At 30.7% G+C, this 17,132-nt stretch overlaps 2 protein-coding genes across 4 annotated transcripts; one reads left to right on the top strand and one right to left on the bottom strand.

The window, feature by feature from the left end:
- The first annotated feature begins 3,796 nt into the window (after positions 1-3,796).
- LOC306867222 (pleckstrin homology domain-containing family B member 2-like) lies at positions 3,797-8,150 on the top strand. Of its 3 annotated transcripts, none has more exons than XM_079412814.1 (8): positions 3,797-3,869; positions 4,143-4,198; positions 5,270-5,422; positions 5,649-5,751; positions 5,836-5,875; positions 6,006-6,092; positions 7,311-7,428; positions 7,498-8,150. In XM_079412814.1, the coding sequence occupies exons 2-8, from the start codon at positions 4,162-4,164 to the stop codon at positions 7,629-7,631; spliced, it is 672 nt and encodes a 223-aa protein (XP_079268940.1). In that variant the 5' UTR covers positions 3,797-3,869; positions 4,143-4,161; the 3' UTR covers positions 7,632-8,150. The 3 variants fall into 3 exon arrangements, with proteins under 3 accessions (XP_079268940.1, XP_079268942.1, XP_079268941.1); XM_079412816.1 differs by having other exon boundaries at positions 3,818-3,869; positions 4,104-4,198; positions 7,498-7,752; XM_079412815.1 differs by lacking the exon at positions 3,797-3,869 and having other exon boundaries at positions 4,079-4,198; positions 7,498-7,752.
- Positions 8,151-8,766: 616 nt separating this feature from the next.
- Positions 8,767-16,627, bottom strand: LOC306867221 (vacuolar protein sorting-associated protein 4B-like). The gene is made up of 11 exons (XM_079412813.1): positions 16,327-16,627; positions 15,513-15,624; positions 14,250-14,400; positions 14,109-14,164; positions 13,910-14,029; positions 13,679-13,835; positions 13,437-13,585; positions 11,519-11,600; positions 11,223-11,442; positions 10,199-10,339; positions 8,767-10,123 (listed from the first exon to the last, which is right to left on the bottom strand). The coding sequence occupies exons 1-11, from the start codon at positions 16,345-16,347 to the stop codon at positions 10,022-10,024; spliced, it is 1,311 nt and encodes a 436-aa protein (XP_079268939.1). The 5' UTR covers positions 16,348-16,627; the 3' UTR covers positions 8,767-10,021.
- Positions 16,628-17,132: the final 505 nt, after the last annotated feature.

The following is a 17,132-nucleotide window of genomic DNA, read 5'->3' as shown; positions in this document are numbered from 1 at the left end:
TAAATCAAACAGCTGCAGAGAGGAGGAGGGATGCTGAAGAGAGCCTAAAGGTTTTCCATGGCCAACTGATAATGAGTACGAACACAAGGGCTTCACATCTTATCTCTTTCAAGGTGTTTGTTTATCCATCCATGATCCATCCATCCAATGACATTTTGAAATTTAAATGTAAACACTTATTATAAATGTAAAGAATTATAATAATGTAATATCGTGTGTATATAAAATAAATAATAAATAGTTTTATGTGCATGACATTTAAATTGTTTAAAATGTTTTAAAATAGATATTATATAATTATATATTATAAATATATTAAATATTACATTAATTTAAAATCATATATATATATATATATATATATTATATATACATTCTATATTATCAAATACTATATTATAAACAGTATAATATATTTATATTTATATGATATGGATGTGTGTGTGTGTGTGTGTGTAAATATTTACACTTTAAATGTAGAAAATGTTAAATATTAAATATTAATATTAATATATAATGTAATAATAAATAATATAGTAAAAATATAGTATATATTTTTGAGTAATTTTCATTTATTTAAAAAAAAAAAAAAAAAAAAAAAAAAATATATATATATATATATATATATATATACAATAAATATAAGAATTAATTTATTTATTACTTTTTATTTTATTTATTATTTTTGTAAAATGTAAACAATTAAAAATTATAACGTAATATAATATTTAATATAAAAATAAATAATAAATTTGTATAGTTTATACAACACATTTAAGATACAACACGTATAAGATACGATTTAAATGTAGAAAAGTTTAAAAAATATTAAATAAATCATAAATATTGTGAGTGTGTGTACAAAATTTAAATGTAGAGAATTGATACATTTAAAAATTTAGAATATGAATAATTTAATTTATTTGAATATATATATATATATTAAATTATATTATTTTATACCATTTTAATCATAATATAATATAATATAATTTTTATTTTTACTTTTTTATGTAGGGTCATATACGATTACAAACTCTACATTTTGCAGATCTACAGAATACTGTAAAAACAAAAACTCACTTAACAGCACAAGCACTAATGTAAACTTCAGTGACACTTACCTGTCAGTCACTGATGTCATATGCATAGCTGACCATCATAGTATCCACAAAAAAACCACACAAAAAAACATTTGTTATACTTCCTCCAGAGCAATATATTCTCGTCTAGATGAAGTTTGCAAGGACTCTGTTTTGAATTCACAAGTTTTCCCCACACATTAGTCCCGTGGAGGCACACAATTGGTTCAGTCGGTTAATCTGCCCAAAGATTAAAACAAAACAAAATCCGCAACAGCCAACCACTGGCGAGACATTGTTGCGTAAATCACTTGAATCCGGCCCCCACGAGCATCCCCAGTATGAGTGAATGAGGCTCGGATGAGATTATTTCCACCAGCACTGGAACGAGCTCAGCTGTGCCAACCGACCTGCTCTGATCCCAGCTGTGGAAGTGGACACTGTCTACAGGTTACAGTACAGGATTAGATCCGGCTATCTGTTCTCAGAACAGTCTCAGAACTGTTCTCTGAACTGGATCTCAAAGTGGTTTGGGATTCAGTTTGCTTGTGTAAATGCAAATGTGAACTGATCTAATGCAATTTTGCGCCATAATCTTCATAAATGAGGGGTTTAGGGTTTGATCATTCAGTATCATTTGGTTTTGACCCTCATTCATTAAGCTGTCAGTGGGAAAGGTCACTAGGAAAACACTGAGCTGGATAAGGCTTAGGCAAATGCAGTGTGATGGAGGAACACGACGACTGCAGATGCAAAACGCAAAACTTAATAGGAACTTTGCTGGTTACTTTTCATTTAAAAGACAACCTATACATGGGTTTGTGCAAAAATGTTCCAGTAATGGCGTTTTCCTTTGCAGGAACTTTAAATGTACCCAGTACCCAGTGAAACTGTTCCATCTAGTGGTGAGAGCAATCAAATATTGTAACTAATCTGATAAAGATTGCAAAGTACACAAAGAGTTTTCTTAATGACTTCCATGTAAAATTCTATGTGATGTATACAGAAAAATGATTAATATTTTTAAAGGAAAATTATGAAATGTTATTATATATTTTATAGTGAAAATATATTATCTTTATTAAAATTTAAATGCTAGTCATGAAAAATAAAGTCAACAGTAAAGCAATACTTTTCTTAATAACTCCCATATAAAATTGTACTTGTCACAAAAATATATGTACAGAAAAAAAGTGTAATTTATGTGAAAGAAATATATCATAATATAATATAATGTAATATAATTAAAATATATGATAAAAAAATTATATATATATATATTTTATGTTAAATGAGAAAGTATCAAGTAGACATTACAAATTGTAGCTTTAGAAATATTTTATTTGATTCAACATAAAAAAATTATTACACATAAACATTTAGGCTACAACGGCGTAGACTATGGAACATAAAAGAAGATAATTTGAGAAACATCTCAGTATTTTTTGTTCATACAATGAAAGTCATTGGTAACCAAAACAGCTTTGTTACCAACATTCTTCAAAATACCTTCTTTTTGTCCCACAGAAGAAAGTCATTGAGGTTTGAGTAAATGATGACAGAATTGATTTTTGGGGGGTGAACTATCCCTTTAATGTTTTATTATTATTATTATTATTTAATTAAATTATTACATTTTAATTAAATGATACTCTAAAAAAGAAACTAAATCTGCCAGCAGGTGGCGGAAAATGTCTTTATGAGTCATTCATTCGAATATAATATAATATAATATAATATAATATAATATAATATTTGTCTACAGTCAACTGTATGAAATGTGAGATGATGTAGAGGCCCGGGGGCGGGGCTAGTGCGTTAACTGCGTGAAAATATTTTAATCGCATTATTTTTTCATAACTAATTAATCAAGGTGATGTGTTAAACTGACAGCCCTAATATATATATATATATATATATATATATATATATATATATATATATATACTTAAATCATAATGTAACATTTCATAACATTTCAAATTTATAATATTATATATGTGCGTGTGTGTGTGGGGGGGGGGGGGGGGGGGGTAATAAGTGTAATAGTAAAAAAAAAATTTTTAATTAAAAGAACTTCATTAAAAAATATAAAATAATATATTAGAATATTTAATATAATGCACCATAAGATTTATAACATAAATTAATATATACAGAAAAAGGTTGTGAAATGTATTGAAAAAGAAAAATTAAATGAATATGTTAAGTATAACATATTCAGTAATAAAAGGAAAATGTGGTATTATTATTATTGTGTTGTATAATACTTTATAAAACATTGTATATGTATGTGTGTGTGTGTATATATATATATATATATATATATATATATATATATATATATATATATGAAATTAATTAGTATTCTAAAATATTCTATTTTATGTAAACAACGTATACATAATTTTAAATATAATACTACAGTTTATTGTTAGGCTATAATCTCCTTCTCATTATATTAATATCATTATAATATCGTCAACTTTTAAAAACATTATTTAGTTTGTAAACACAGTAAAAAAAAACACCTAAAATAAGAATGAAGTTTCAGTTCAGTTGAATGTGCTCGAATATGTCTTGGATCCCTACATGTTAAATATATGAATTAACCTAAAAACGCTCTGTACTATAATATCTCGCCAAACAAAGCGTGTAAAGTATATAAAAGTCTGTGAAACTGAATAAAAGTCGTGTTGATCATCTGATACTGTGACACAAGGCATCAGCTGAGAGGAGGATCACTGCTAGTCGCTCACGCTTCAAACAGAAACACGCCGACAGAGGGTAGATTTACTCATCTAACCCATTTAATATTGCATGAATATGACCCGTATAGTGTTTCGACATGTTTGTAGTTGTTTTGGGATATCTCTGGATGTTTATTTCGTCGGTTTGTCGTCGTTTTTTCCACAACGGCGCCGCGAGCGCAAGCTAACTCAGAAAGTTCAACAGCTAAACTATATTTACTGTTAAACATAAGCAATATCTACATGTTTAACAGTCTATACATAAAAATAGTGTGTATAGGCTTGAAGTGAATTGTTTTTGTATGTGTAGGTAGTGAGTGTATTGGAGGATGGCGTTTGTGAAGAGCGGGTGGCTGCACAGACAAAGTGAGTGTTTATTACACCGTGTTTAAAATCCTTTGTTTTGGTGGTTTTGGAGTCTAATTTGAGCATTTGAACATGTTTTGTAATTCAAGTTTAAATAGCACTTTTATAATTTAAAACCTCTTTGTGGGAACTCATGAAATATACATCAGTTTAGCTTGGAAGTTGAATTGAAAAGCTTTTCAGTTTTGCTTTTAGTTTTTATTCAGTAAAGAAGACATGCACGAATGGTTTCCTGTCCTCTTGAGTTTTTAGACTTAAGTTAAAAAACTGCTGAACTTTGTGTCTCAAAACCTAGTAAGCTAACTATCTAGGCAGCTAGGCTGCATCTTGTTTGTCTTGTAAGTCTAAGATCTTTTTAGATAATTACTTCATTATTTTAGCTTGAACAGTCGAGGTCAGATTACATTAACAAGTGGTCTTTTTTATTTAATGTTTTAATTGTTTTATACTACATTCATAATATGAAAAATAAAATATATATGCAGATACAGCTTATATATTTATTAGGTTTTAATTATAAAACATTGCTGATTAAATTTATTTTGTCTAAATAAATTATATATTTTGAAATGAATAAGTTTGTAATAAATTGATAATAGTGCTGTCAAACGATTAATCGCAAATAAAAGTGTTCGTTTACATTATATATGTATGTGTACTGTCTAGATTTATTATGTATATATAAATACACACACAGTATATATTTTGAAAATATTTACACATTTATATTTTCATATTCTTATATTAAATTCTTTTGTATAAATATAACATTTTACTTAAATATATACATGCATGTGTTTGTATTTATATATACATAATAAATATACTCAGTATACACATATTATTTTGGATGCGATTAATCGTGATTAATTGTTTGACGGCACTAATTTATCACAGACAGACACACACACACATATATATATATATATATATATATATATATATACAATTTTATATATATAAATTTATATATATATATAAAACTTGTACTTAATTTTAGAATGTAATTTTAAAAATAATAATTGAATAAAATTTTAAAGTCATTAAAAATGTAATTCTAAAATCTATCAGGCACCATCTTGCGGCGCTGGAAGAGAAACTGGTTTGACCTCTGGTCAGATGGACGTCTGGTCTTCTATGATGACCAGCAGCGGCGGGACATGGAAGACGAGATCCACATGAAGGTGGACTGCATTAACATCCGCAACGCCAGCGCATGTAGAGGTGGGTGTGAGCCGCACCTCAGTCTTCATCTGCCGTCTTTCCTTCTGCTTTTGAACCGTGGAAGATGTGGAAACCTCAAAAGTGCCGCCTTATGTAGTACCTGACAGGTTTTTGCAAGTCGTTAGACCAACAGAGGAAGGAAAAAGTAAATAATAAGCAGCCTGGTAAAGTCCTCATGTGTTGTTGTTTTTGTTGTTGGTCTTCATCCTCCATTATTTATTTCCAGAGCTCACGCCACCTGAGGGCAAAAGCAAAGACTCCCTCCTGCAGATCGTCTGCCGGGACGGTCGGGTCATCAGCGTCTGCGCAGACAGTGCAGACGATGCTTTGTGAGTCAAATTTTCTATTATTATTTACAATGTGTTCTTCAAAATTCGATTGTTTTCATACTAACTCAATGTATTTTGGCACAGGGCTTGGAGCATGGCACTTCAGGACGCCAGACTCAACACTGTGAGTTACACAAATGCAGCCTGACTGGGAAAATACTTTCACATTGAAACTTTCCATTTGCACAGCTTCTGGAGCTCATTTTAGAAGTGGTACAGATGCATTTGCTGACATGACTTGGTGTGTTTTGTAGATTGTGCCACCTTCTCAGGTCGGTTTTGCCGAGGACATCGTAGCATCAGCTCCTCCACCCTATTCTGAATTAAACCCAACTTCGCAGGTAATACATTTAAAGGAAAATGACACATGTTGATTATTACAAAAAAATAATATTTTATTTTACTTGGATATCCTGCATATGTTGTTGCATGCGTTTTAAAGCTCTTTTTAGATGTTGACTTTGTCATTTCTGTTTGATTATAAATTTATTTGACCAGGAAGAACAATTGAGGTCGGATTACGTTTACAAGCAATACTTGAAAATATATTGGCTGCTATAAAAAGAATGTTATCAATCCCAATAAAACACTGCTTCAAATGATGCTTTCAGTTTTAACTAGTTCATCTGATCAAAGCAGGACACTAATGCAGATTGTTTTATGATTGTTATTTTCATGTTTTGGCTAATATTATAATTCTACATTTTGTTTATCAAAATTATTTATAATTGATTTTTTTTTCATTCATTAAATGTGATAAATATTATAACTTAGAAAAAATGTATGATACATTTAAATATGAAGATATAGGTGAATTCTATCATTTAATTATAAAATAATTTGTACATAAAATTTATATTTTAGAATTATTAACAGTAATTAAAATATAATTAAACATTCATTTTTATATATATATATATATACAGAGAGAGAGAATATATGAAAAAAAATGTACAATTAAAATTTGAAATATTCCAGAGCCAGTAATAAAGTAGTATTGGTAAAATAATGAAATAATTTAATTGTGATATAAATAACTTTCATAATGATTAAAAATAATGTAAAATGTAATTAAATTTAATGAAAAACTAAAGAAAATGTATAATAAATAAAAATGAAAAATAGTTGTTTTATAATAGAATTTTAAATGATTTAATAAAATGTAATTATTTAAAAAAAATTGTTAAAATTTCAATAAATGTTACAAAAATCTCTAAATAAATACAAATAAATAATAAATGCAATAAATAAAAACAAATAATTTGAATATAAAAAATAGGGGAAAGTAGCATGCATGATTAAGAAGTAAATACTCTGAAAACATATATTAATTTATTAATGAAATATTTTTTACAAATTATAATGCAATTTAAATAGTACAGATCATTTAAAATGCAATCGAATATGAGAAAAAGAAGTAATAGAAATATTCTATATTTAAATGTATGAGCATCCAGGAAAAAATTAAAAACTATATATTTATACCAATTAAAAAAATTATAAGGTACTGATAAATAATGCATCCCTGATTTTATTCCCCCCCCCACATTTTCATCTAGGTTTTCTATCCTGATGGATATGGCAGTTATGTTCCTCATCCTCCGCCTTATGCCACACAGATGGTCTATTCTGCAGATGGCCAGCAGTATGCAGTTGCCTACCCGTATCATTATCAAGGTAACAGGAAGTTTGTTGACTTTTGACATATAACCTTTATGTAGTTTGATTGACGTTTGTGTCCATCAGGCGGATACGCACCCAGCGTCAACCACGTGATCGTGCAGGAGCGCCGGCGTGACGACACAGGTGACGTTGCTCTGGGGATGCTGGCCGGTGCTGCGACGGGATTGGCCCTCGGCTCCCTGTTTTCCGTATTCTGATGTGTTTGTGTGAATCCAGCCCAACCCCACCTGACCTACAGTGCGGGAAACCCTTCCTGTGTTTTAACTTTGCCTTTACGCCTCGTAACGTGCAGGTCTGATAATGTAGCCGGGTTGGGCGAATATTAGCTTACTTTTCTGTATTTGTCTTTGTACCAAAGCTTATGTACTTTTGATTAGGCACCAACAAACGCGTTTGCTTTGCAAATTTAATCTGTAGCATACAAAGATATACATTAAAAGATTGGCGGCTGGATTTAAGATTAGGAAAATCGGTGAGGTTTATAGATCAGCTGCTGTTTAGAAACACAAAGTGTCTGTTGTTGAGTCTAAAAATGGGTTGATTTTATACTAACGATGACACAGGCCTTGATGAAAAGAATGATAGGCAAGTACTTTTTTCCTGTTATTTCTAATTAGAAAAGAAACAGTTTTTAGTGTCGTTTGCAGCTCTGCAAAGCCAAAATTGTGTTGAATTAAATATTTTTCTGACAGTCGGTTAAAAGGAATAGTTCTCGCAAAAATGAAAATTCAGTTGTAATGTTTTTTTTGTTTTTTTTGTAAAAAGGCACACGTCTGTTTCATCAAATAAAAAAACAAAACAGACATGAATATATATAAAATATATATATATTTTATATAAAATATATAAAAATCATATGTCTGTTTTGATTTAATTTTTTAATTGATGACAATATATTGAAAAAAAAATATTTGGCAGAAATATCTTCAAAAATAAAATATCAGTTATTGTATGGCCAACAGCAGCCTGAATTTCTTTTTTTTAAATGTCTGTAAAAATCATGTGATTTCAAGAAATTTGAGGGTGAGTAAATAATGACAGAATTTTCATTTTTGTGTGAAATATTCATTTAAATCTAATTTGACAGGAATCCTGTAATAATACTGATGATGATACATAATTAATACTGTGACGGTGATTGTGATGTAATTCAGGAAAGAGCAACGAGTGCGTCCTTAAATCTGCCGCACCTTTTCTACGTTTTTTTCCTTTCTTTGCCTTTGTTTTTGTGGCGGCCTTCTTTGAACTCATTTTATTGTTTATTTATACTCGGTGTTATCAAGTGTGTATTTTCACTTTTTTGTGGACACTTTCTTTTTATTTATTTACTTTGAAAAATGTGATTTTGTCTTGATCTCTAATGTTGTGTGTTTTTTTTCTCTTGAGTTAATACAAAATGTAAAACATTCACAATGTGTTGTGGGATAGTGCGATGGTGGGAAACTTCAGGGGAAAGTCGGATAGACAGAATCGGTTAGATTTACACAATTATGTAATGATTTGTTCTTTACTGTACTTTGACTTTGTTGTGTTTACATAACAGGTATAATCATGAGTATATAAGTGATAATAATCGTAATGCATACAAGAGGTATCAGTGGATTTGAGGTCATGGTTTAGTTTAACTCAGGTCAGGTGTTTAAATGTGCTTTAGAAAAATCTGACACCATACTTTATTGCTTATATCTGTTTTTCTTAATTGCTTTGTTTGAACCTCAAAAAAACAATTTACATGTTAATATATACCCACGTAATAATCGGTGTGTTATAAACTATTAAAATAAGATGTCTTGTGATTCTTTGGGTCAGTTCATTCATTACGTTTCAGTTTGCAATTGTTTATAATAAACACTACAACATTACAAAAAGAAAATATAACGTTTTTATAGGCTTGTAAAAAAAAAGTCACATGGCGTGTATAGAAGAACGTGCTCACGCAAGTTACGTTACGCTACGTCACTGTGTAAGAGCGCCACCTGCTGTTTAGTGGTATTATTTGTCTGCTTGCGACCACTTTCAAGCAGCGTATATTAAAGGCATTAGATGATAGTAAAAACGGAACAAGGCATGAAAACCACAAAGAGCAGAATCACGCGATTAGAGGTAGAGTAAATACTTTATTTACAGACGAAAGTAGAAAAACAAACAAAAGAGGTCTGCACACCCAAAACATTCACATATTTGTAAACACTTTTTCACAGCTCACTGCTTGTCTTTGATTGTGGTCCCAAGTTGGTTGTAAGACTAGTCGTTTTTAAGTCTTATTTTGGCAATAAGGTAGATAACCAGACATTGAGGCACAAGTGACCAAGTTAAATACAAATTATCTTTTTTTCTCGCTCTCTCAAAAGTCCAAGTAAAAAATATTATGACCCATTTGCAAAAAAAACATTTAAAATTAAGAGGATTTTTAATAATAATGAATGGATATCTGATCTGATTGGTTATGTTCAGGATAATATTAAGGCTCACAAAAAACCTCAGGGTTAAAGACTAACCAAAGATTTTGAGAAATAAAATATGGAGAAGGAGCTTTGTAAACATGATGGAAAAATATAAATAAATGCTACGCGAATCCTGCAAATATTCATCCCTCCTGGCCAAAGTCCACAGTGAACTTCTTCAGCTTCTCCAGATCCTCCTCATTCACAGTGGGCTTGGTTTTCTCGAGTGACCTCAACATGTCCTCCTGAGACACACAGACAAGAAGATCAAAACAAGCTCTGGGAATTTAGCTTTTTTCCTCCACTAGTTGCAAACTTACCAAACTGACTATCGGCTCCAGGAGTTTATCGCTCGCTACATCCACCCAGGTCATGTGGATCGCGCCTGGGTCGTTTGGAGAGCAGGGCGTTAAGAGGTCATCCACCACAACATCTGGGTTGTTCCATGCCTCTCCTCTGACCTGTTAAAACAGACATGAGAGGACGGATTCAGCTCGATTAGACGCTTTACTAGGCACGCAAACCTATGCAAGCTTGCTTCCACCATGGGATAAAAAAAGTAATTGTGACTTTTTAATCTCACAATTGAGACTTTTTTATATATAAATTCAGAATTACAAGATATGAACTCACAATTCGGAAGAAAAGATAAGACAGAATTGTAAGATATAAAGTTGCAATTACTATTTATGTTTTATTCCATGGCAGAAAAAAGAACAGAATATGGTAGCTTGTTTCGGCCATGGGATAAAAAATAAAAGTAGAAAAAAATTAATAAAAATAGAAAATAAAACTTTTTATCACAATTCTTTTTTATAATTTCAGACTTGCAAGATATAAACTCAGAACTGCAAGATATGAGGTCTGAATTGAGATATAAACTCACAATCCTCAGAAAAAATGTTGGAATTGTCAGAAAAAAAAAAAGTCAGAATTATGAGAAAAACTATTTAAAAAAAAAAACTATAATTTTTTTTTATTCTGTGGCGGAAAAAAGAACATAATTTGGAAGCCTATTTCTGCCATGGGATCAAAAAAAAGTAATCGTGAAGGTAATTTTAAAGGTAATTAAACTGTACTTTTTTCTCACAATTTATACTTTTTTTCCCCAGAATCACGAGATATAAACTCTGAATTGTGAGATGTAAGAATTCAGAGAAAAAAAAGTCAGAATTTTAAGGTATAAACTTTTTCTATCTCATAAATCCAACTTTTTTTTCTCCCAACTCTGTGAGAAAACCTCAGAAATCCTAGATAAAAATTCTGAATTATGAGACAAAGTCGTAATTACCTTTTTTAAATCCCATGGCGGAATCAAGCTTCCAGACAAATGTCATTCCGTACCTTTTTGAAGTGGGACGCAGCCTGAACTTTGCGGATGGGCTGCATGAGGGCGTCACGAACGACGATGCTGATGTCAGCACCCGAGTAGCCCTCAGTCTTCTTCCCAAGAGTTATGAAATCATCTTCGTTGAGGCTATTGGGAGTGGAGCCGAGGTGCAGCTTGTACATGGCGGAGCGAGCGTGCAGCTCGGGAAGAGGGATGTAGATGCGCTTTTCAAACCTTTAACCATGAGGCAACAATAAACCAATGCCTGTATTTCAAGACATGAGAATTTGTGTGGATTTGCATGACGCACCTTCTCCTGATGGCAGAATCCAGCGTCCAGGGGATGTTCGTCGCTCCAAGGACCAGAATTCCTTCATTGTCGTTTCCTACGCCTGCGAGAATGAGAAAATTATGTTTATAATCAATAATATAATAAATAATGAAAACTATTATGAAGACAAAAACAGAAGAGAAAACAACTGCTAACAAAAATCAAGGACTTCAATATAATTGGAATTATTTTATAACATTACAAAATTTGTGTAATATATAACAAAAAAAAAAATTAGAAAGAAGAAAAAATATTTTTTTAAATATTATCTGGAAAATATTATTAATTCACAATAAATCTTTATCATATAGAATAAAAAAAGTTAGAATCAATATGTTAAATATTGAAAACTTATGAAAACAAAAAATTATTATAACAAACATAACATTATATCAAAAATATAACTAAATGACTTCAATGTGATAAAATATTATAATTTACATATTAATAATACAATTTAATAATACGTTATATTATGATACATACTTAAATACATACATATTTATAACAAATAAAAAGAAGGTAATTGTGAATTTATATCATGCAATTCTGACTTTAAAACACACAATAAAGATATTAACTCAGAATTTCCCTCAGAATTGTTATAATTATAACTACATATAACATTATAAACTTATATATATATATATATATATATATATATATATATATATATATATATATATATATATATCACAATTTTGAGAAAAAAAGTCAGACTATTGAGATACAAACTCGCAAATTGCAAAAAAATAGTCAGAATTGTGAGAAACAAACTCGCAAATTGCGAAGAAAAATGTAAGAATTGTGAGATACAAACTCTCAATTACGAAAAAAAGTCAGAATTGTGAGATACAAACTCTCAATTACGAAAGAAAGTCAGAATTGTGAGATACAAACTCTCAATTACGAAAGAAAGTCAGAATTGTGAGATACAAACTCTCAATTACGAAAAAAAGTCAGAATTGTGAGATACAAACTCTCAATTACGAAAGAAAGTCAGAATTGTGAGATACAAACTCTCAATTGCGAAAAAAAGTCAGAATTGTGACATACAAACTCTCAATTGCGAAAAAAAGTCAGAATTGTGAGATACAAACTCTCAATTGCGAAAAAAAGTCAGAATTGTGAGATACAAACTCTCAATTACGAAAGAAAGTCAGAATTGTGACATACAAACTCTCAATTACGAAAAAAAGTCAGAATTGTGAGATACAAACTCTCAATTGCGAAAAAAAGTCAGAATTGTGACATACAAACTCTCAATTGCGAAAAAAAGTCAGAATTGTGAGATACAAACTCTCAATTGCGAAAAAAAGTCAGAATTGTGAGATACAAACTCTCAATTACGAAAGAAAGTCAGAATTGTGACATACAAACTCTCAATTACGAAAAAAAGTCAGAATTGTGAGATACAAACTCTCAATTACGAAAGAAAGTCAGAATTGTGACATACAAACTCTCAATTGCAAAAAAAAAGTCAGAATTGCCAGTTTATATCTCGCAATTCTGACTTAAATAATCGTAACTGCGATTTAAATCTCACAATTCTGAGAAAAAAAATTATCATTAAGTCGCAATTACCTTTTTAATTTTTTATTCAGTGACAGAAGCAGGCTTCCATACTTCAGCAACCCAACAGAGGATAGTTTAGAGAATGGATCAATGGATGGATTATTATGTCAATATAATATCTAAATAAATACATACATAGCATTTATATATAAACAAAATAAAAACTATTTCCGAACCATTAACACTAAACGGGAATTGAACCTGCATAAGAAAATAAACAAAAAAAAGTAACATTTTCAAAACTATAACAACCCTGCCAAATGAGACTCGGACAGCATCAAATTTGCTCTTGCGACAAAGCTATCGCTAGCTTTGCGTTTACCTTGCATCTGGACGAGAAACTCAGTCTTAATCCTGCGGGCCGCTTCGCTCTCGTTCTCGTTTCTGGAGCCGCACATGGAGTCGATCTCATCGATGAAGATGATTGAAGGCTTGTGCTCCCGAGCCAAACTGAACAGATTCTTCACTAACCTAACAGACAATGACAGAATTAACAACAAACATTTTAATGTGACATAAAATAATATATAATATATTCCCACTTAACATTTGAGGAGCACTCACTTCTCGCTCTCTCCCAGCCACTTGGACACCAGGTCTGATGACGAGATGGAGAAGAAGGTGGAGTTGTTGGCCTCGGTAGCCACTGCTTTAGCCAGGTAGGACTTTCCCGTTCCTGGAGGACCAAAGAGCAGAATCCCTCTCCACGGAGTGCGTTTCCCTGCAGATAGTGATGAGCTTCAGAACACTTCAGAAGACATTTTCAGACATATTAACACACGTAACCTCTCATACCAGTGAAAAGATGAGGGAATTTGATTGGCAGGATGACCGCTTCTTTAAGGGCCTCTTTGGCTCCTTCCAAACCAGCAACATCATCCCACTTAATGTTGGGTTTCTCCATGACAATAGCACCTGGGAAGTATGAAAATCCATGTTTTTTTCTCCTGTTGTGGCTTCTTTAATAAAGTCTGTTTGACACAAAATGTTGTACCTTGGAGTTGACTTTGGAATTTCTTTTTCTCTGCATCGCCATCATCACTGTCAGTCCTGTATAAGATGAAATTTGATATTGGGTTTACTCCGTGTAACAGGAAGTGGATTAGTCGACTGAGCAGGAAGTAGATCCTCTCACCCTTTATCGTCAGACTGGGGAACTTTGACAGGTTTGGAGGGCGGGGCGCTCTCTTTCTTCTTCAGGTACTGCTTGAGCTGCTCCGCTCGGTCCAGATAATCAGCACACTTCAATCTGATGCTCTGCTTGGCCTTGTCGCCCTGAGCTTCATCTGCATCATAAAACATCACAATAATAATAAAACATAAGCCATCATCAGGTTATGGATTTTTGATCAATGAACCACATTGAATACATTTAAGCTATAAAAGACAATTTATAGTATACAAATAATTAAAATAAATAAATACAATTTAAATATATTAAATAATTCATTCATATTTTAAATGTTTAATATTTAAATTAACAATTAAATTATATTCTAAATAAATTATAATTGCCTGCACTATAAAATATCAAAACAATAAAATGTGCCATTATTAGTTCATGCTCAATAAACTGCATTTAATAGTGAATCGAATACATTTAAGATATGAAATACAATATAAATAAGCAAGCAAGCAAATAATTAATTAAATAATAATACATTTAAAAAAAACAAAAAACTATTAAAACATTAAAACGTGCCAATACTAATTCAGGATTTTTTGCTCACTAAATTGCATTTAATAAAATATATTAATAATATATAATATTATTAATATATAACATATTACTACAATTAAATAAAACACAATATTTTAAATGAAATATATACATATGTTATAAGAATACATATGGGCTCATCTAAATAATATAATTACTTAAAAAATACAATATTATAATGTATGTATATACTGTATGTTAACACATATATTTGTATATATATATATATGTATAAAAAATGTATATATATATATATATATATATATATATATATATATATATATATACACACATATGTATATATACACACATATATATATACATATATATATATATATGTGTGTATATATATATATATATATGTATATATGTGTATATATGTGTGTGTATATATATATATATATATATATATATATATATATACACACACATATACACACATACATACATACATGTATACACACACACACATATATATATATAGATCTTTATATTAAATATTATACTTAATAATTAATGATAAAAACAAGTAATGTTTTATTAATATATATTATTAATATTTGATAATATATGAATATAGTATTATTGAAACATCAATCAAAATAAAATATAATTTTTTTTAAAAATTGCACGTGAAATCTAAGTGAAGTTTATAAATAGTGACTTTTGGCTTCTTACATTTTACCACATGAAGAAAATACTGGATTGCATGTTGATAGAGGCGCAGAGCTTCCTCGTAGTTTTTGGCCTTGTCCTCCTCAGAGGCTCTGCTGGCCAAATCAATGGCTTTCTATTATGCACAAGTAAATATAGAAGAGAGGTTCAAAAAGGACAAAAAAAAAAATTTCTCACTAAGGGCTATTGTATGTTTCATAAATGCACATAATTACATACAATATTTCACACTTTGGAAATAACACAAATAAAAATTATTGGAAATCAAATAAAATTATTCTGCACACAAGTGATATTTAAAATGTTTAAGACAAAAATAAAATAATAAAATTGTCTGTAGTTACAAAAACACCCATATATAGCTGGATGACTTGATCAGGTTGTAGAGCAATGACAGGCCTGTTTAAATGTTTCAATCTGTCTTGGACTGTCTGTGTTAAGCAGATGTTATAGTGTGGTGTAGTATAGGATAACTGGATAAACCAGTTTTAGGACAGGCTAATGAATACAGGAGATAAAAACGTACCAGACAGGAGCTAAAAAACAAACCTTTACAAAGTAACAAATAAGTCAAGAAGCACTTCCTTAAATGTAAGTTATGTATTAAAATAATAAGCAAGCCATCTAAATATAACGAGCACATGTTTACCGGTTAAACAATACATTGTAAACCTCAACAACATAATTATATTTAAGACTATATGGTGTCAAAGCATACGTTTAAACAGAACAGAAAAATGATAAGTATAACAATAATTCATATCATATATAACAGCATGAAAAAGTCCATTGTCACACCGCTTGTGAAGTCTCTTACCTGTAAATTGGCATTTGTCATTGTTGACTGTGTGTTGAAGGTGAACTTATAATATGTTACTGCGTGAACGGTTCAAATATATTCATTTTTTAAATGAATGCATCGCGGACTCTCGGTGTGTCTGTAAATCTGTGCGTCTCGCGCACTTCCGCGTCGAGTGTTTACTGTGCGTTCACACCGCCGCCGGCGAGAGCGTCAAAGTGGCCGGAAGTCATTCATTTTCAATGTGAGCAGGCGGCGAGGAGGCGAGCTCCGGCGAGAGCGGCGCGACGAGTCTTGACAGTCACGAGCGTCGAGACACACCTTTCTCGCGCATCGGAAACGCCTTCAGTTTTACTGAAACATTACTGGGTTACTGAGACAAATAATGTAACATATACTGCCAGTAATTAAAAAAAAAGAAAAAAAAATGTTTAAAATTTAAAATGATAAAAAAAGCAAATAAATGGATTTTAAAATATTTAATTCCCTCATAAAAACGTTAAAAACTAGCATTTTCGTTTACATTTATAATTTTGACAAATAAAGAGTTTACCATACTTCTTACACAGACAAAACTCTAAATAAAATGTTAAGAAACGCATATTTAAGAACCAAGATTTTGACATTTCTTGAAGATAATATAAAGTCCAAAATGCATTTCATTGGAGAATAAATATGGCAAGACAAAAATACACATCAAAGAGCCAAGAATTAGTTTACAAACAAATAAAAATAAGTAAAATTGAACGAATGAATGATGCATTTATATAGCGGTGTATTGTGTATTGCTGTACACCCAAAGCGCTTTACAATCATGTAGGGGG

Source organism: Barbus barbus (genome assembly GCF_936440315.1).
Source record: "Barbus barbus genome assembly, chromosome: 49".
Classification (NCBI taxonomy): domain Eukaryota; kingdom Metazoa; phylum Chordata; class Actinopteri; order Cypriniformes; family Cyprinidae; genus Barbus; species Barbus barbus.
The sequence above is the reverse complement of the archived record's forward strand: the minus strand, read 5'-3'. Positions and strand labels throughout refer to the sequence as shown.

Bases quoted from the DNA above. Each gene is read 5' to 3' on its own strand.
- LOC306867221 (XM_079412813.1), bottom strand. From the start codon at position 16,347: ATGACAAATGCCAATTTACAG. The intron at 14,030-14,108 runs GTACAACATTTT...CATACTTCCCAG, and splicing joins ATTCCAAAGTCAACTCCAAG to GTGCTATTGTCATGGAGAAA. The intron at 11,443-11,518 runs GTGCGTCATGCA...TCATGGTTAAAG, and splicing joins GATTCTGCCATCAGGAGAAG to GTTTGAAAAGCGCATCTACA.
- LOC306867222 (XM_079412814.1), top strand. From the start codon at position 4,162: ATGGCGTTTGTGAAGAGCGGGTGGCTGCACAGACAAA. The intron at 4,199-5,269 runs GTGAGTGTTTAT...AAAATCTATCAG, and splicing joins CGGGTGGCTGCACAGACAAA to GCACCATCTTGCGGCGCTGG. The intron at 7,429-7,497 runs GTAACAGGAAGT...TGTGTCCATCAG, and splicing joins CTACCCGTATCATTATCAAG to GCGGATACGCACCCAGCGTC.